This window comes from Neoarius graeffei, chromosome 19 (assembly GCF_027579695.1).
Source record: "Neoarius graeffei isolate fNeoGra1 chromosome 19, fNeoGra1.pri, whole genome shotgun sequence".
Lineage (NCBI taxonomy): Eukaryota > Metazoa > Chordata > Actinopteri > Siluriformes > Ariidae > Neoarius > Neoarius graeffei.
In genome coordinates, this window is record NC_083587.1 from 1,913,882 (window position 1) to 1,934,196 (window position 20,315).

General features: G+C 41.0%; 1 protein-coding gene and 1 pseudogene across 1 annotated transcript in view; both read right to left on the reverse strand.

Moving 5' to 3' along the window:
- The window catches only part of LOC132867727 (histone H2AX-like), a 323,797-nt pseudogene that overhangs the window by 171,871 nt on the left and 131,611 nt on the right, over positions 1-20,315 (reverse strand).
- LOC132867669 (zinc finger protein 271-like) overlaps positions 1-20,315 on the reverse strand; it is a 146,099-nt gene that overhangs the window by 112,179 nt on the left and 13,605 nt on the right. The window contains exon 3 of the mRNA XM_060900641.1: positions 2,572-2,709. Coding sequence (XP_060756624.1) covers positions 2,572-2,691 — 120 coding nt within the window. The 5' untranslated portion in view covers positions 2,692-2,709. The remainder of the gene's footprint in view (positions 1-2,571; positions 2,710-20,315) is intronic.

A 20,315-nucleotide genomic window follows, 5' to 3' on the forward strand; every position in this document is an offset into this window, starting at 1 on the left:
TCGGTCAAAAACGATAGATCGTTCAGCCCTACTGTGAGCCTTTAACAAAAGAATAATCCAGAGCCGCCTTTTGTTTAATGGATCCCAGTTACATCACACTGCGAAATATGCTTATTGTTATTATTTGAAATTATGCTACATTTGACACTTAACAAATTCTCTTCATGAATGTGTTTATAAGTACATAATCTTTCTGCAAACCCAAACTAATGAATTAAGTTTTCTACTCCTTTAAAGCAGATTAATTCTCCTTGGCTTTTGCTTGGCCCAATGTTGGGGAACCCTCTCATAGTCCGTCTCGCTGTCATCCATGCTGATGTAGATCAAATGGCCCTTTTCCACTACCATTTTTCAGCTCACTTCAGCTCGACACGGCTCGCGTTTCGACTACCTCAGAACAGCACGACTCAGCTCGCTTCAGCCCTGCTCAGCACCCAAAACTCACACGGTTTTGGAATGGGGCTGAAGCAAGCCAAACCGAGCTGAGTGGGGCTGGGGGCGTGAGGAGACACTTCCCTGTGCACTGATTGGTGAGGAGGAGTGTCCTCACATGCCCACACACGCCCCGCGAGCACGCTGGGATCTGTAAACACAGTAAACCCGGAAGAATTACGAATTATGAGAATTTCTGAAGCCTTATGCGCCTCGCCTCATCTATACGCTCTTGCCAGTATCTGTTGGCGTTGTCGGTGACAACAAGCCACAGCACCAAGACCAGCAACACTAACGACTCCATGTCCTCCATGTTTATTGTTTACTATCCGGGTCGTGAGACTACCGCTTAAAAGGTCACTGATGTCACTGTTTGCGCCGCCTAACGACATCACGTGACGTCCACCCACTTTCGCTAACTCCACCCAATGTGTCCACCCACTTCCAGCCAGCACAGTTCAGCGTGGTTGTAGTCGAAATGCAACCCCAACAGCCCCACTCAGCTCGACTCAGCCCAACTCAGCACGGCACGGCTCAGCCCAACTCAGCCGCGTTGGTAGTGGAAAAGCGGCAAAATTGTCCAGCGAGTCTTCTCCGCGCTTACTAAAGTCATTCGGCTTTGTCCGTCTGGTCAGGGACGACATTGACAGCCAACGAGATCGCTTATAACGAATCGGAAAATTCTGGGATGTCTGATGTTTTCTTTCGATATTTTTATTGGACGGTTTGAACACGTGATCTTGACGTAGCCAACAGATTAGTTTGTTTACATCATACCACGCGGACATATTACTTTGACAGAATCAACACGGACATTGGGAAAAAAAGACCGCTTGTTTAACACAAATATCAATCAGTATGTAAATGGATCTGTTATTTACTCTCCGATGTATCTAGTTACTTGTGGGTAGGAAATTTAACGCACCGGTATAAATCTAAGCGTATCGGATTTTAACTAAAGCGACTGAGCGTATCAGGCCCGACACGCTAAAACGCTTTGGGGAAACCCATGCATATCATGAACCAATTCACCAATTATAACCCTTTACGCGCATATGATCATATTTAAATGTTCATTTGCGTGAAAAAAAAATATTAAATTATAAATTATTACCCTACGTGTGCTGTGATTGGTTGACTGGTTTGTGGGCTATAATCCATGTACGACCAGACTGAGTGGAATAACTTTTATTCTATCCACAGTCACTGGATTTTGAGAAACGGAGTGTTTTTATTGTGGGGTTTTTTTTTTAGCAAATTCAATAAATAAAAACTTCATACAAAACGTCCGAAGAAATCATTTCCGCTTAGAATGTAAACAAACTGCCGAAATGACAGGAGCGATTTGCGAAAAATGCTTTATCTTGAAAAATAACAAAAGATATGTTCTTACCATGAAATACTTTTATTCTATATTTTGTTACACTTTTTTTTTGGTGTTTTGTTTTCAAGTGGTTTGTAATTCGTCCTCGGTTGGTTCAGCAACACGCGCCGCCATTTTTTTTCCCCCTCTACTCACGGTGTAGAGGCTTGTTCTTAGTGAGACCTTGAGAAAAGTGCTATAGCTTACACTGATGAAGTTTCTGACCCAAAGTAACTGTTTCCACTCTCAATGTCCATGCGCCTGGTAATAAATCCACTTGAAACGTCTTGAAAGTTTAACTTTAATCCTCGGTTTAACAATTACAAAGGTTCTAAGATGCAGAGAGTCAGATAAGAAAAACTGTTCGCTTCCATGGCTTCTCGAGATCTACCCTGAGAAGCGCAAGACCGTTCTTATATCGCTGAATGAATTCTAATTCTAATTCTTGAGAAGCGTGAGACAGTTATATCCTTGTCGTAAAGATAAAATTTATCTTATTTGGTTAATCGGTGTTGTAATTCGTTCGTATATGGTCATGTGACGCATGCCTCATCAAACTGAAAATGGCGGAAGAGATCCCGTTGTTTCAGGAAGTACGGTAATTAACCACGCTGTACACTGGAACGTGATGTGATGCGTGATGGTGAACACCTGATGTAGTGAGTTTAAAGGGTCACTCAGTGCGCTCTACACTTCCTGGTGGACAGAACGGAAATGTGAACCCTGAATCGTTTAAACAGTCAGTCGCTTTTGCTCCAGCTTGTGCTTTTCCGTACCAAATAAACCTTGGTGGCCGTCTGCAGGGAGTAATAGAGCCGCATGACGAAGGGGCTTTTACTGGGGGCCAGAGCGTCTCTCTCTGCCCGCATCTGATCGCTCATGTTCTTATCCACCATGTCCGCTTTCTTCACCACCTGCACACAGATCATTTACAAATCAATCAATCAATCAATCAATCAATCAATCAGTGCGCATGACAGCAAGGGTTATCATCAGGGGTCACTATTTATACAACCAGACGGTTTACACGCATAACAAAACCCTGGAACCAATTAATAACAAGAAAGCAGTATTTTATTAAAATGAACTGAATAACATCGCCTGTGAATTAAAAAAATATATATATATTTTATTTTTTTTTGTGCGATTTATATACTTATGTACATTTAAAACTGTCATTATGCATACTGTACGGTGACATAATTCATAATGCATATAATTATGCAGAATATTCCCGAAATCTTCCAGCGTGAGTGCAGAAATGAAGGAAACTTTCACAATTTTCCAGGTTTACAGATTTTCCAAAGCTGCACGTGACTGGAGTAAAGTTCCAACTCGCCCCTGTCCTACAGGAACCCTGAATCCCGAACAAACGGCAACTTTAAAGAATACAGAGATCGTGGCCATCTTTTTAACGCTGACTTCAATCATACATCAGCACAAAGGACTGAGTGGAGATTATCGGAAAGAGAAAATCCCAATTACGGCACGCGAAAAAGCTGATGCCAGTTTAGTAAACCGTAGCAGGGCATTATACTGATAATGTGAATTATACTCATAAATAAGCTTAAAATGAAAATTTGAATTCAAGTAAGCATACGAAACTTCTGTTTAAGAAATACACAAATGCACCATGTTGCATTTTACAGTTTTAATACTGTAAAATGTTTTCCTTTAGTCAGTTGCACATACAGTACGTTAAAGCAAGACATGTTTATTTGGCCATTTTACAGGATTTATGACATCGTGCATGTTTTAGGAGGATAAAACTCAGGCGTCCACACAATATATATATATATATATATATATATATATATATATATATATATATATATATATATATATATATGTTATTTACCAGCTGGGAGGTCCGTATGGTGAAATACCGTGACCGAGGTCTTGAAAGTACTGAGCGAGGCCCTCTGGGCTGAGGTCAGTATTTAAGGCCGAGGTCACGGTATTTCACCATACGGACCGACCTTAAGCTGGTAAATAATTTTTTTTTTTTCTTAACAAATTCTAACAGAAAACGAGAGCGCCCAAAAGGGAAAACCGAGCCGAGCTGCCATTTTGAATCCTCATTCACGGCTGTAATGCGAATGGCCTCCTCCTTGGTATACAAGTGCACTTCCATGGCAGGAAAAAAAAAAAAAAAACTACATTTTGCCGCCTATGTCGTCCCCTATTTATACAAAATTGAGTCATTCAGGATTCAGCCATGTTTTTGCTCGCCGTTAGCAAGTTACAGGTTTTTAGCTTTCTCCTAAAATGTTTTATTTTATTTCTTCTTCCTCAGGGTAGTAAAACTCACTTTCGCTGTGAACACTGTCGTTATCGCTATCCATGCTGTAAAATTAATGCTATTCTCCTGAGAAATGCTGGCAAAAATTTATAAGACTTTTGATAATCTTATAAATAAATCTTATAAAAAAAAAAAAAAGATAAAATGTTGACAAAAAAAAAAAAAAAATGCTACCATGTTTGTTGTTGTGAACGAGCGAGTCGCCAGAGGTCCATAACCAGGGTCTGTAACTGGGGTCCATACCGTAGGATACGGACCCGCTTGCCAGCCAATCAGAGCGCAGGATTTGATGGAAACCGCACCGTGAAAAAAATAAAACATGATAATGGTTCAATATTTGACAACAGCACAGAATCCGATATGGGTTTAGTATCTTCTGATTGGCCAGTTTGTTTAGAATCTGAGAAAGACCTATTTTTAAAGAATGCTGCTGTCATCCTAATTAATGACGGAAATGTTACACTTTCAGAGACAGATGCTAACAACTCCCCTATGTAGGGCTGAATGATTTTAAGAAAAAATTGAATTGTGATTTTTCTGGCAGATATTGCGATTTCGATTTCAACCACGATTTTTTTTCTTTAAATCGAGTTTCAGTGCAAATTAATTAATACAATGAATTCCATAAAGCTAATGCAAGAATGAAAACTGAGGTCAACAGATTTCAAATGTAGGCCTGTTTATTAACATTGAGTGCCTGAGGAACAAGTTATAATAACTTAAAATAAAAATAAAAAGAGAGCCATCTTCCTTAAGTAAACTTTTGCTTCTTTTATTTTTCCCATCTACAACATATCAGACATAAAAAAAGGTTGATCAATGGCTCAGCAGCATCAAAATATTGCACTTTTGTAAAAGAATGTACATAAGCATTATAAATTATAACTAGAGCCAACAATTCCCCTGTGGGAAATTGTGAGAGTGATGCAGTGCGCGCAGCAGTCACTATTGCAGGAGCTGAGCTGTACTGTGTGACTTGCCCTGATGCTACAAGCTTGTGTCTCTCTGACAGCGAGCAGCCAACCCTTCCCGTGTGTGTGTGTGTGTGTGTGTGTGTGTGTGTGTGTGTGTGTGAGAGAGAGAGAGAGAGAGAGCGAGAAACCCCTCCCTCCTGTGTGTGTGAGAGAGCGAGCAGCCCCTCAACCTCCGTGACATTGTGTGCTATACAAATCAAACAAAAATGGTCTGAGGCACCTCGTGAATATTACAGATGGCTACGTACTGCCTATTTCCAGGGTAGTAGCGCACCAGGCTTGGAAGATGATAGAGGCTTCAAATCCTTCTTCTTACATAACCTCCACCCAAGCGTGCGGACTCAAGTCACACTGACGTGTCGACAAGGGTGCTATTCAATGAGGGAAGTTAGGCAACTAGCCCAAATGACCTTGGAGACCATTGTCAAAACCACAAATGGAAACCATGATGAATCCAGAGTCCTTCATCTCCAGGGTGAGGACAAGCCCCCGCTAGCCTTAAAAGGAGGTGAAGCACCAAAAGGGGGACCCACCTGGAAAAATCCTGGTCCAGACCGCCCCTTGCCGAGCCATCACCAAGGTGAGTGGGAGAATCGGCAAGGTAAGGCCAGGAGAGACCAATGGCAAGGCCACAGTGACCATGGCAACCACTCATCAGATGAGAATGGTCACAAGGAACAAAGCGGTTGGCAGCAAGACCGTCATCCCCGCTTTGGCCAGAGATGGCAGGAGCACTCCGACCGTAGCTCTCCACGTAGGGGTAGAGGTGACCGACACAGTGACTCAGACCAACCTGGTGAGTTCAGCTCACAGCTGGACTCTTTGAAAGCCCAGCTGGCTGAGATTAAAGAACTGTTACAACAGAGGTTAGACCCCTCAACAGATAAAACAAAAGAGCCCAAGAAAAATGACAAAAGCTGACATGACTAGGCCAGGAACCACAGGTATATCTCGTGAATGAGGGAGGAGATCCCTCTGAAACAGCAGGCGAGGGTCAGGATGTAGGGCCCCTCCTGGTGGTGAAGGCAAACCCACAAAACGCACCTCTCATGTGCGCTAAAGTCTTCACCACCATCTCTCAGACACGGCCCTCACAAGGTGACCCAATCCCAACCAAGCCCTGCAACATAAACTTAGTCAACTTCACACAAAACAAAACCCCACCGTCGTTGGATCTCACAAAACAAACCCGTTGCGACGAGATTAGTGTCAACACCGATCAACCAAGCGCCACGCGAGATCAAATTTCCAATGAACTTCAGTTCATGTCTTTACACACAGAGTCTGGCACACCAGACTCACCCGACATCGCGATTCCCCCTAGTGGCCACAATTCTTTGAAAAACCTCCCTCTATCCATCGACTCAGACACAGGCACCCATTTCACTGCTGGTGTAATGGCTGTGCTGTGGAACATGTTAGGCATCGAGGCGAGATTCCATATCGCGTACCACCCTCAATTCTCTGGTCAGGTTGAACGAGCCATTCAAACCATTGCGAGCATGCTGCGAAAGTATGTCACAAACCATGGTAAAGATTGGGATGTGAAACTTCCCTTGGGCCATTAGGTCCGCCCCTCATTGCGCCACTGAAGTCACACCCTTTGGGATGATGACTGGGCGGGAGATGGTTCTCCCACCGCATCTCCTATACAAACCAGAGGCCATGAGCGGCGCAACTGCATACACCACACATCAACATGTCGCCGACCTACGACGCCACCTACAGTCAACCTTTACATGGGCCCAAAAGAATCTCGATTCGAGCGTAAAAGGACAAAAAGCCTACTACGCCTGAATCTCGAAGTTCCTACCACCCTGGTCGAGACCTTTCGATCGTGGGAAAACCGTTCCCCGTCACGTATTGCATTAGGACATCCAGGCCTAATCAAACGCCCTCATATCGATGGGTCCATAGTAATCGAATCAAACCTTTTGGACAGTCCTCACTCCAAAAGGGGGTGGACGATAGCTAGGCCCATCCTGTCCACCTAGCTTGTACGCATCACTCACCCATAAGCGTACACTAACATTCCCAGTCAGACTTACGAACCCAATGAAGTAATAACCCTTCGGTATAACATGGTAGATAAAATACTAAAATCCGCTCTTTTTACTAATGTGTATTCATCGCAAATACACCTGGCATATAGTCTTGGCAGTGATATCCTCATTTTTGTGAATCCACAAGACTTAGAGATGTGCACCTCCACTAAAGATATCCACTGCGTCTGCCCAGGCAACCCATACATAACACTACACGCCAAGCTGGATAAGATGGTCTGCATCCCTGACAGCTTTAGCCGCAGTAGCACACGCTTTCTGGCCAGACCACCCGCTGCTATCACCTTCCCAGAAGATTAGGTTTACCAACCCAAACACTAACACCTCTTTTCTTTCCTTCATTTCTTCTCTTTTCTTTTATGTGTAGGAAATGAAATATATATGTAGTGTTTACTGTTTAATTTTTTTGATGTGATTATGACCTAGTTAGAGTAATTATATGCCCAAAATGCCCATAGCCTGAGTATATGCCAAAAATGCCTCTGCCTCCAACTGTCTTACTGGAATTCATGAGTTTACACAGTTTTCACAGGACACCATGGACTAATGCAGAGCAAGGCTGCCTCAAGGACTATGGACATGTGCACTGTACAGTACTGTGCTCTCAGTGCTACGACTCCATCATACCCCTGAGACCAAAAGGGGGATTGTAGGTACACAGTCCGTCTAAGAACTACAACAGCCCGTCTCTTTAAGAAACTACATTTCCCACCAGCCAACTTTCGCGTTGACCTATGTCACACATGGGCGGGATCATCTACGTCACGTCCTCCATGATGTCACTTCTACGCCGACTCTTTAAGAGACCCGGAAACGCTCAGCTCGCTCTCTCTCGTCTGGATTTCAAGACATCTGGACACAGAGGCTGAGTTCACAGGAGCCCGTAGAAACTTCTGTAGAAAAACAAAGAATTCTTGGTCCGACGCTTCGTAGCTCGTGGGAAGAAAATCTTTGTAGAACAATGTGCACAGCGCTTCAGTAAAAAAAAAAAAAAAAAGGGTCCAGCCGCTTTCTTAACATTGAATTAAACTGCTTAGGCGGCAGTCGTGACGTCACTTCTAATACGAATAAAACTGGTTGTAACTCGACTGAGTTAAAAATTGCGTGACTCTGGAGTCTACCTTGGCCAAGGGTAAGAAAGAAATCGCGCTAAATCGTGGATCTTGCAAGAAAGAGGTCTTTTCTTGGGTTTTCTGATGCAGGGTATCCCTTGTGTCCAGATGGCTTGAAATCCAGACGAGAGAGAGCGAGCTGAGTGTTTCCGGGTCTCTTAAAGAGTTGGCGTGGAAGTGACGTCATGGAGGACGTGACGTAGATGATCCCGCCCACGCGTGACATAGGTCAACGCGGAAGTTGGCTGGTGGGAAATGTAGTTTCTTAAAGAGACGGGCTGTTGTAGTTCTTAGACGGACTGTGTACCTACAACCCGTACGTGAGAAGATTACCGTTGGTCCGCAAGCCTGCCTCTGCACTAGTAGTCAGTATTATAATTTCAAACTACTGGTCACTGTCAATCAGATTATGTAGAAGAGCAATTGGCTGGCTCTGCTCTCAGTGCTTTTGTCATTGTGTGCCACGTAGCATAAGTCCCGCCCCCCCATTCTAGAATGTTAAGCGTTTCCACCCGCACAAGGTTGCACATTTGCACTTATTCATTCATTCTGTCCCAAGTCCAGTCATTTGCGCGCACACGCTTTATGAGAGCAATATCATGGCATGTTCAAAGCAAGCTACTCTTGACTCTTTCTTTGGAAAACGTCCATCTGACAGTGCAGATACACAACATGAGCCAGAGGCAAAAAAATATCGCCCATTCACTCGCAATAATGACCCTTCATACATACAATTCGGCTTTATTTCAAGTGATAGTTGTCCCCCGAAACCAAATCTGTGTTATCTGCCAAACCATGATCAGCAACGATGCTATGAAGCCATCCAAATTACACCGGCATTTGGAAACTAAACATTTGGATCTCAAGGATAAATCAGAGGATTTTTTCAGAAGAAAACGTGATGAATTGGCCACCCAAACTAAAGTGTTGAAAAGTAATTTGACCGAGAATGAAAAGCTAACAAAAGGCATCATACATGATTTCACACCACATTTCCAAATGTCAGGCACCCTTCACAACTGAGGAGAAGCTAATTATGCCTTCGATTGTTAAGTTCAAGTCAACTTTATCATCAATAATGCCATATGTGCAGGACATACAGAGAATTGAATTGTTACTGCTTGTAGTGAGGTGTTGGGTCCGGCTGCTGCAGCCAGAGTAAAAGAGATTCCTCTGTCAAATGACACAATCGGTCGTCGAATTGACGATATGGCGGCAGACTTCGAAATGCAAATTTTAGAAAGGGCGAAGTCATCTGACTGGTTTGCCATTCAATTGGATGAGACCACAGATCTCTCGAACTTGTCTATGCTTCTGGTCTACATCAGATATGCTCATGAGGGCCGGTTTCATGAGGATTTTTTGTTTTGTAAGGTGCTTCCAGGGACCACAACCACTGAAGAAATATTCCGTATGCTTGATGGGTACATCTCTGGGCATGGGTTGATATGGGGGCGTTGCGTCGGTGTCTGCACCGATGGGGCAGCAGCTATAACAGGTCGGCACAACAGAGTTGTTGCTCGGGTAAAAGCCATTTCACCATCAGTGCAGGCAACGCACTGTGTTCATCAAGGAGGTACTTGCCTCTAAACGCCTGTCCACAGAGCTTCATGAAGTTTTAAATCAAGTGGTCAAAATAGTGAACTTCATTAAGGCCAATCCGCCAAATTCCCATCTATTTACAGCTCTGTGTGATGAGATGGGTGCAGATCATGTTCATCTGCTCTATATCTTATCGTACTTAACCTACATGTTACTTAAAATAAGTGATTAGAAATAGACTGAAACTAAGCAGGTGCCGAGGAGTTGACCATACTTTGAATTGATAGACACGTTACGTCCAGACTTGGTTAATGTAACGGAGCGTGATGGTAAACATATCGTTGACGGGGAAACATACCTCTTGTTAGCTTCGGCCATCTTGCTTGTGTACACATGATTTGATGACGTCAAATAAAAGACCGCACAAAAATATATACACTCTAAACAGCAATATCTTAAATAGCCAGGCAATTTTTTTTTTTAAAATCGGTAATTGAACAGTTAGTTTTTTGTTTCTTTTTTATCAGACATCTAGTTTTTGGGTTTGTTTACCTGACATGTTTCGACATACGACTGTCGTCTTCCTCAGAGTGTCACCGGATGTTATTGGTGACGCATCTTTTATCAGCTGATGATTCCGAAGGCGTGGCCTTCCTGTCTGGATTGACAGGTCGGTCACGCCTTCTACTGTCAGTTCGTCCCCTGCAAGATGGCACTCCAGGTATGGGAGAGCATGTATGCTCCCTCATCTCGGTTGATGGTCCTCGGGCTTCGCTTACGGATCTCTATAGCCTCCCTGATCCAGCGCTGATGTTTATTATCTTCTGTGCGGATGACTCTGGCATTCCCCCAGTCCATAATATGATTTTCCCTTTTGCAATGATCTGTTATGGCTGACTTATAATTTTCCTGTTGTGCCTTTTCTTTTATTGTTCGGGTTTGTCTTATAGCTGTCTCCTTTTCGCACTCTTTCTTATGTTCATTTTTTCTTGTGTTGAAACTCCTTCCTGTCTCCCCAATCTAAGTTTTATTGCATAATTGACATGGAATCTCATATATGGTGTTGCATCTGTTGTCCGGATGTATTCTGTCTTTGGGATGAACCAGGATCTGACGGAGTGTTGTGTATGGTTTGTAGGCTTGGCACGGTTATGGGAAAAAAAAACGAACCGTACGATACGCCTGTTGCGGTGCAATACGCGTATAAACCGCGGTATCCCTATTTAAGACGTTCGCCAAAAAAAAAAGCCGAATGCCCGTATGAATCCACGTGGTTCTCTTTCGCGCAAACAGGGGTGATAGCGTTCCGGTGCCGCGCCGGATTTCCGGCGTACCGTGGCGCCGGAAAAAAAAAAAAAAAAATCTAGTTCGCCCATTATCCTGTGTCATTCTGAGATGCGCAGATAGACAGTAAAGGGAATTCGGAATTCCCTTTACTGTCTATCTGCGCATCTCAGAATGACACAGGATAATGGGCGAACTAGATTTTTTTTTTTTTTTCCGGCGAGGGGAGGGGAGGTTTGTTTTAAACAGTGCAGTGATTGGTTTTATTGCAATATTTTATATTGGCTGTGTGTGTATTTTGTTATAAATCATTCTAAGAATACAGTGGCACTTTAAGATTAGATAAGAAATCCAGCCATACGTTTCAAAACACTGCACTTTAATTTCAAGTGAAAAAATACATCCTCACTCTCAGGGATTAGAAGAGTTTTTGATTCGGTTTTTGTATATAGGTGGTTGGTTGGTCGCCACATAAAAGTTTAAGTTTTAACACACACATCTGTTCAAAAGTAAGCTTTAAGAACTCATTTTTATTTCTTCCAATTATGAAAACTCTGTATGTGACAAAAGACACCTGGTTCCTCTAGATGCCACAACATGGCAGCAAACACTCCTGACACTTTCTATAAATACTGTAGTAAATAAAAAAGCTGTTGAAATCATCCATGTCTTCCCTCTTGCTGTTTCAAAATACTACCTGGCTTTTCATCGGAGATTGTTCATAAAATGTGCTTATGTCAACTCAAACTCAGTTTGTGCATGATTATTTCATTGTAACTATAATTTTAACCTCTCTTAAATGCTGTATCCTAAACTATGTTTACTTAAGGTAAATAGTAGGCTATATGCCCAAATACAGAGTACTTAAGATTAAAAAAAAAAAAACGCAATACGTACCGAACCGCAGACCTCAAACCGCAATACGTACCGAACCGCGACTTTTGTGAACCGTGCCACCCCTAATGGTTTGACAGGTGTGTTAATGTTGTGTTTCCTCATTGCTCTTTGAATGCATTCAGTTATTCCCCTAATGTATGGTAATGTAACTACTCCCCTGTGTTCTTGTTTATTAGTTTGTTTTTTCTCTTTCTTCTGTGTTTTATTGTTCTTAACCTGTTCCACCCCTTTGGATATTGCCCATTGTGGATATTGACATGCCTTCAGTGCGTGTTGTATATGTTGTTCCTCCTGTTCTTTGTCCTGTGGATCTGTAATTATTGCTGTGCGTTCGTGTAATGTTCTGACTACTGATATTTTGTGCATTATGGGGTGTTCGGAAGTCCAGTTTAAATATTGGTCGGTGTGTGTGGGTTTTCTGTGTACTTTTATTTTGATGTCCCCATCTTCTGTGTGATGTATTTTTAAATCCAAAAATGCTATTGCCTGCTCCGTTTCTTCTTCATGTGTGAATTTTATATTACCGGTATTATCTATGGTGTTGAGATGGTCGGTGAGTTGTTGAGTGTGTCCCCTCTTAACTTTTTCTAATATGTCATCCACGTAACGTTTCCAGAGTGTTGGCCTGTATTCTGCTGGTATTGTAGTGAGTGCTTTCTGTTCCAGATCTTCCATGAAAAAGCCGCACATGATGGCTGATAGTGGGTCTCCCATGGCAAAACCTTCCTTTTGTCTGTAAATTGTATTCCTGAACTGAAAGTATGTGGATGTGGCGATGAAATGAAGGAGCTGAGTGATGTCTTGCACAGTGAGGTTTGTGCGTTTCTTGAGCGTCCTGTCTGTTTTTAATTTTTCTTGTACTATCTGTATGGCGGCTTCCGTGGGTGTTCTGGTGAAAAGAGATATGACGTCGTGTGATATGAAAACTTTGTCTTGCTGCATTTTGATGTTTTTTAGTTCTTCTGCCAGTTGTTTTGAGTTTTTGCAGTGATGGTCTGTGAGTCCTAGTAATGGTTTAATTATTTCGGTGAGTGCTTTTGATAAGTTGTATGTGACTGAACCAATGCTATCTACTATGGGGCGTAATGGTGTTCCTGGTTTGTGTATTTTTGGTGTGCCGTAAATCCTGGGGATGACGTTGGCTGTGGGTACTAAATGATTGTATGCCTGCTTATCTATTTTATTTTCATCGAGTAGTGGTTTGAGTAGTGCTTTAAGTTTCTTTTTCTTGTCTTCTGTTGGGTCTTTTTTTAATATTTCAAATGCGTTGTCACTGAGTAATTCAATCATTTTTCGTTCATATTCATCAGTGTCCATAATAACTGTTGTCCTGCCTTTATCTGCTGGGAGGATTGTGATATCTTTATTTTTAGCTAATGTTCTCATAGCTTTGGCTTCCTGTTTGGTGATGTTACTGGGTGGTGGTTTGGCCGTTTTCAATATACCAGCTATTGCGTTTCTTAGTGCTGCTTTTTGTCCCTGATCCTGTATTTTCTCACATGCTAATTCAGTTGCCAGAATGAATTCATCGTGAGGTATATTGTTTGGTGTGACAGCGTAGTTGAGTCCTTTTGCTAATATACTGCGTTCTGCTTGTGAGAGTTTGTACCTTGATATATTATGAATCCATTTGTCGTTGATGTGTGCGTGCTCCGGTTCTGCCTTCTTTTTCTGTGCGATGAGTTTGTCCAGTTTTCGTATTTGTCGGGTTTTTGTCATGGTGAATTCCTGTTCATGTATGTCTGCCAAGTGTCCGTGTATTGCTAATTCCATTTCCTTGTTTTCGGGAAACCGGCGTTTGAAAGTTTCCATCTCCCTATGTAGTTCGCTGTTGATATTATTTAGTTTGTCCGTTGTGCACCGTATCCGTTCTTTTACCAGTCTCATCCGCACTTTCCTGATCATCTTTTCCGCGTTTCTGGTTGGAATTGGGTTCTTGATGTTCAGGCTGGCCGGTACGACTTCCTCATCCCGGCAGCGCAGATTGAATCTCAGGTGATTCCTGTAGCGTGCCCGTTTTCGTGTCAATCTCTCTATGCGGCGAAACTCCTTGATGCTTTCGTCTCCGTAACTTATTCTTAATCTTTCGATTACGTTCATTATGTCTTATATTAAATATAGTTAGTTTTTTGTTTCTTTATCAGACATCTAGTTTTTGGGTTTGTTTACCTGACATGTTTCGACGTACGACTGTCGTCTTCCTCAGAGTGTCACCGGATGTTATTGGTGACGCATCTTTTATCAGCTGATGATTCCGAAGGCGTGGCCTTCCTGTCTGGATTGACAGGTCGGTCACGCCTTCTACTGTCAGTTCGTCCCCTGCAAGATGGCACTCCAGGTATGGGAGAGCATGTATGCTCCCTCATCTCGGTTGATGGTCCTCGGGCTTCGCTTACGGATCTCTATGGCCTCCCTGATCCAGCGCTGATGTTTATTATCTTCTGTCTTCCGTCAGATCCTGGTTCATCCCAAAGACAGAATACATCCGGACAACAGATGCAACACCATATATGAGATTCCATGTCAATTATGCAATAAAACTTAGATTGGGGAGACAGGAAGGAGTTTCAACACAAGAAAAAATGAACATAAGAAAGAGTGCGAAAAGGAGACAGCTATAAGACAAACCCGAACAATAAAAGAAAAGGCACAACAGGAAAATTATAAGTCAGCCATAACAGATCATTGCAAAAGGGAAAATCATATTATGGACTGGGGGAATGCCAGAGTCATCCGCACAGAAGATAATAAACATCAGCGCTGGATCAGGGAGGCTATAGAGATCCGTAAGCGAAGCCCGAGGACCATCAACCGAGATGAGGGAGCATACATGCTCTCCCATACCTGGAGTGCCATCTTGCAGGGGACGAACTGACAGTAGAAGGCGTGACCGACCTGTCAATCCAGACAGGAAGGCCACGCCTTCGGAATCATCAGCTGATAAAAGATGCGTCACCAATAACATCCGGTGACACTCTGAGGAAGACGACAGTCGTACGTCGAAACATGTCAGGTAAACAAACCCAAAAACTAGATGTCTGATAAAAAAGAAACAAAAAACTAACTATATTTAATATAAGACATAATGAACGTAATCGAAAGAAAAAAGATAATTGAACAGAACGTAATGTTTGACGGATTTACGAACACTCGCACTGAAAGCGATTACAATTGATAAAAAAAATAACGCAGACATTCTCTGTTCATTATATAAGAAAACTAATAGTGTTTTCTACCATTTTTAAAAAATATCCATTATCCAAACTTTGTATGGTAAAATTAATTATCTACCCATTTCGTGTATTTTTTTGACGGGACGGAAACGTCTGTTCAACGTATTTTCAAATGTTTCTAAATCGATATATATACACTTAAATATATTATAACAATATATAAAATTCAAAGGTACGTCCCCTTATTGAATTTATAAATGCAAAACTCAATGATAGTAGACATTAGAGCCATGTGAGAGCCATGTGAAATAATGCATCTGAGAATGTCCCCAACAGCTCTTGCGAATCTGACGATTTTTTCAAAATGATTTAATAACTTTTGATTTAATATGGATTGAGCATTAATTTTATCTTAATTATCTCTCAAAGTTACAAATAATAACTAGCAACAAATCATTAATCACTACTGTGAGTAAAATTTAATTGTTAACACGTTGTATATACCCATGTCTGCATATCGCCATATTACCCATAAGCGTGGAATCACTCATATAAATACATAATTATATAAATCATTATAAAAGTAATATTACCGCTTGTTCACGTAGGCTATGGTGCAGGGACGTGCTAGTGAACATAACATGTGGTTACACAAATACAGTATGCTACTAACAATAAATTTTGACTTCATTTTTTAGCCTACACTATACTTTTAATGTAAAATTTGTCATGTTGTTCAAACAAATAGCCACTATTAACGACTTCAGTCGGGAAATATTGCACCTTATCAAACGGCAGTGAAGCGCAGACTTCGGCAGAAGTCAAATAACTTTAATCTGGTAAATAGGCCTACTTTCAGACACAAAATGGTCCACCCTAAGCCATAATGTCAAACCAAATGGAAGAATGAAGGTGATTCTGATAAATGTAGAGACAGTAAAAAAAAAAAAAAAAAAAAAAAAAAAAAAAAAAAATTATTAAATCATGATTTTAAAAGCTGGCGCAATAATTCAAACACTAATAAATTGGAAAAATTAGCGAGTTCAAGTGCGCACTAAAGGCCAAAACGCATCTTCAATTGATATGGTGTAAATAAACAATGAGTAATAGCTTAAGTGTAGTTTCTTCTCATAGTTTGAATACTAGTCTTTCATTGTTAGAGCAGATTAATATCTTACCGTGATCAGTGAGTGCTCGGGGAGGTTCATTTCCACCTGCGCTTTGCGCAGCTCATTTCTACGAAGCCAGCTGTGCGCAAACGCAGTGTTGACTGCTCGGCAAACTCCAAACGCTCGGTCTGTAGGCCCTCTGTTGCGCAAGCGAGTTGGTTACGGCCAGGTTCAAATTGTGCCCAAAACAACTTAACCACGGCCATTTCAATTGCCTGATGGCTGTGACAATATTCGCCCCGTTGTTATACAGGCAATCTTTTTCTCCTCTATTTTCCATTCGGCAAGTGTCTCGCGCAATGCGTCTTCTAAATTGTCCGCTGAATGTGTCTCTGGCATGAAACTCGTCTGCAGGCATTTGGACTGCATTGCCCACTCTCAGTCCACATAATGTACGGTAGCTGACATATAGGGCATCATGTTGCAGCTGGACCACATATCCGTTATCAAGGCCAAATATTCCACATCACCTAGCGCTTTTTTTTCTTTACGTGCCAAAGCCTCAGATGAGTATCTAATACTTTTAATAATAATGATAATATATTTAATAATGTGGTATTAAAATCCCCCCCGCCCACGATATGATCGTCCATCACGATGTTTGCACTGTAAACATCGTCGATGCCAATTAAGGGGACATCGCACAGCCCTAGTGTGTATGTTATTGAGGCACTGTTTGGCAGTGCTTCAAGTTCAAAGATGTAGTTTAAAAAAAAAAAAAATCTCAAACACAAAAGTAAAGGTAATAATAGGTTATTAATAATAAAGTCAAATTATTGGGCCTACATATAATTTGTAATTTGGCAATAATCTCAAAGCCAAAGCACTTCTGTTAGTTTCCCTTGTTTAATAATAGTTTAGGCCTAAGCAATAATAATAATAATAATAATAATAATAATAATAAATAATAATAATAGGCCTAATAATAATAATAATAATAATAATAAGCCTAATAATAATAATAATAATAATAAATTATTATATTATGATATATTATGATATATGATATTATATTAAATTATATTATGGCACATCTTTGGACAGTTACTGGTCATTTGGCAGTTTTCTACAATTCTGCCAATGCACTCCTGTTAGGTCTTATTTAGCAATAATATTGTTATGCTGGTATAAGCCTGCTACTTGTAACAAGTACTATTAACAAAAAAATAAAATGAATAATAAAATGAAAAAAAATAATAATTAACTATGTATGCATGCATGCATCTATCCATCCATCTATGGAGGCGCACACGATGTGTGTGTGGGGGGATTTCAGGGGGGTGCACAGAGGCGTAGGCACCAAGGCCTAACATTACTGGGCCCCAGAGCAAAGAAGTTTGAGAAACCCTGATTTACTACTTTAACCAGAGCTGTCTCAGTGCTATGATGAGGTCTAAATCCTGACTGATACATTTCATGGACGTTATTCCTGTGTAAATATGAGCATAACTGCTGTGCCACAGCTTTTTCTAGGCTGTTGGAGATAAAGGGGAGGTTTGATATTGGCCAGCTGACAGGGATCAGTGCCAGGTTTTTTTAATCAGGAATTTGATAACTGCAAGTTTACAGGATTTGGGTACATAGCCAACCATGAACCAGAAGAATGTATTATTTTTAGAAGCAGTTCAATTACTTCAGTGCTTGTACTCAGTGCAATATGTATACTGTTCCTACTTATTCAGGTGACATTGGGCATACCTAACAACCTGTGTTTTCTCTCCTTCTCTCTCTCCCCCCTCCCCCCACATCTGTCCCTCTGAGTTACATGGTGTCAACAGGAAATGGGCCATTTTCAAAAAAAAAAAAAATGTACCTATTAGTAAAGACGTCATCTTCACTTATTTTTCAGTTTCTCATCAGAACAGAGGGGTTTAATTGAAAAATGATTCACATAACTGCATAGACAATAAAAACCTCTCTAAATTTTCATACTGAAGTTTTAATCTTATTTAATAAGAAAAATAAGAGTGATGTTATAATTTTTCTTTACCGTTACCAATGCAAAAACTATTCATAAATATATCTTACATTCTTGAACTTACTCAGGAGTAAATTTTATTTTTCACAAAAATAACTAATTAGGTGTTTAAACAAAAGTATTGAGTACATTATCTGGTTTGTTTTTTTTTATAAATTCAAAAAATATGTTGTGTTACTTTAGTTTCTTTACCGTTACCAAAAACATTTTTGAAAATAATTAGTTCCTAGTGATTGCTAAAGAGGGAGCTGTTCAACATCCTGAAGTGCCAGGATGTTGGGACTCCATTTTGAATTTTTTTGAGGCAGTGGAGGCTGAAAGGTGAGCAAAACATTTCATTAATTACTCATGTCACGCAAATATACTTTCTTTACCATGATGCACATATCATCTTATAGACAGTGATCAAATAGAAACTATTTGTAGTTGTTGATTAAGTTTGAGTGATGAAATATGAGCAATTATTTGAAAGCATAACTGTCATGCTATGTTGTAAGAGAATGAGACACCTCTTTACCGTTACCATATACTTTCTTTACCATTACCATTCCTAGTAACGGTAAAGAAACTTTGGTAACGGTAAAGAAAAAAATCATGCATAAATGTCTGTTTTTCTCTAGATTTCCAGGCCAAATAGGCAAATGGAATTGAATTTAAAATATTTTAAGTCATTGTGTACCAGATGAAATATAATAAAATCTTTTTTGGTATGGTAACGGTAAAGAAAGCCACAATTTCAGAAAAATTAATTTTTTTTATAAAAATAGGAATCTAGCTTTGCTGATTAGTAGGACTTGATTTTAAATCAATCGGCAATCTTTTTGTACATTTATAGAAAGAAAGAAAGAGTGACTTTTTTTTTCATTTCTTTACCGTAATTGGTACAATTTTTTGAAAATGGCCCAAATCTTTTGGTGGAGAGGCTGCAGACCTCAACTGGCTCTCGTAGCCTGCAGGGAATCAGCCGTCAGACATTCTGTCGCATGTCCCAGACCCGGTGAAATGTAACTGAATTGTCTTGGCCAGCCCTAAGGGTCCCATCTGCATCTGCCTGCACTCACTCTGATCTATAATTCCAACTGTCTCATTGCTGAGGAGTGTGCTCCCATCACCCAATCAAGCATCCAGCCAGAGCAGGTCATGATATTTAACCATATTAACATGCCATTGCTGTGTATTTTGCCTGATGTCAGTCTCTCATCTCTGCGACCCTACCACACAGACTTAATACTTGTTATTTTTAGACATTGACACCTGTTGCCTATGTAACTGGATGGACATATGGGGAATTGGGGCTGTAGTAGTGGGCCGGGACACTGGGGGGAGCTGTGTGATTTGCTGCTGTAAAATACTGGGTTCAAGGGAACAGGAAGAGGAGCCTATAAAAGCTGGGCCTATTGAGGCTCTAGAGAGTGTTCTTTTGGTCTCTCTGTGTCAGCAGTGGGTATGGTGGATGGCATGCAGTTTGTTTCCTTGATTTTGTGCTACTCTTATGTGTTATGTTTTGCCAATTTAATTTGGCTTTAGTCGTATTGGAATATTGTTTAGTTCACTAATGTCATTGGTGTTGTCCATTTTGGTTATTTTGTTTGTCCCAGCCAGGGCGGCCGACCTGGGTTGTGGCTCTGCACGCCTTCTGCCTTCCTCAAGTGGCTCAGCCAGTGGTCTGGTTAATTATAGCAGCTATTTTATGGACCCTTTTCACGTGACGTCACGACAAACGCAGCCGCCATTTTGGACGTGTACTACCAGTAGTTTACCACAGCCAACATTGAGGAACGGCAGCAAAAAAAGTGTTTATTTTCAGCAAGACATCCATCATGCCACTATATTGTTGTGCACCTGGATGTAGTAACCATCAACAAACAAGGCAAGGGTTATTTTATCAGATCCCGACGGAGAAGATGGATAGCGGCCATTAAAAAAAATTAACAGATTGGCAGCCCTCGGCATACCAGCGCTTGTGCGGTGACCACTTTGTTGGAGGTAAGACAAATAAAATTAGCCAGAAAAGGCATTACATTGC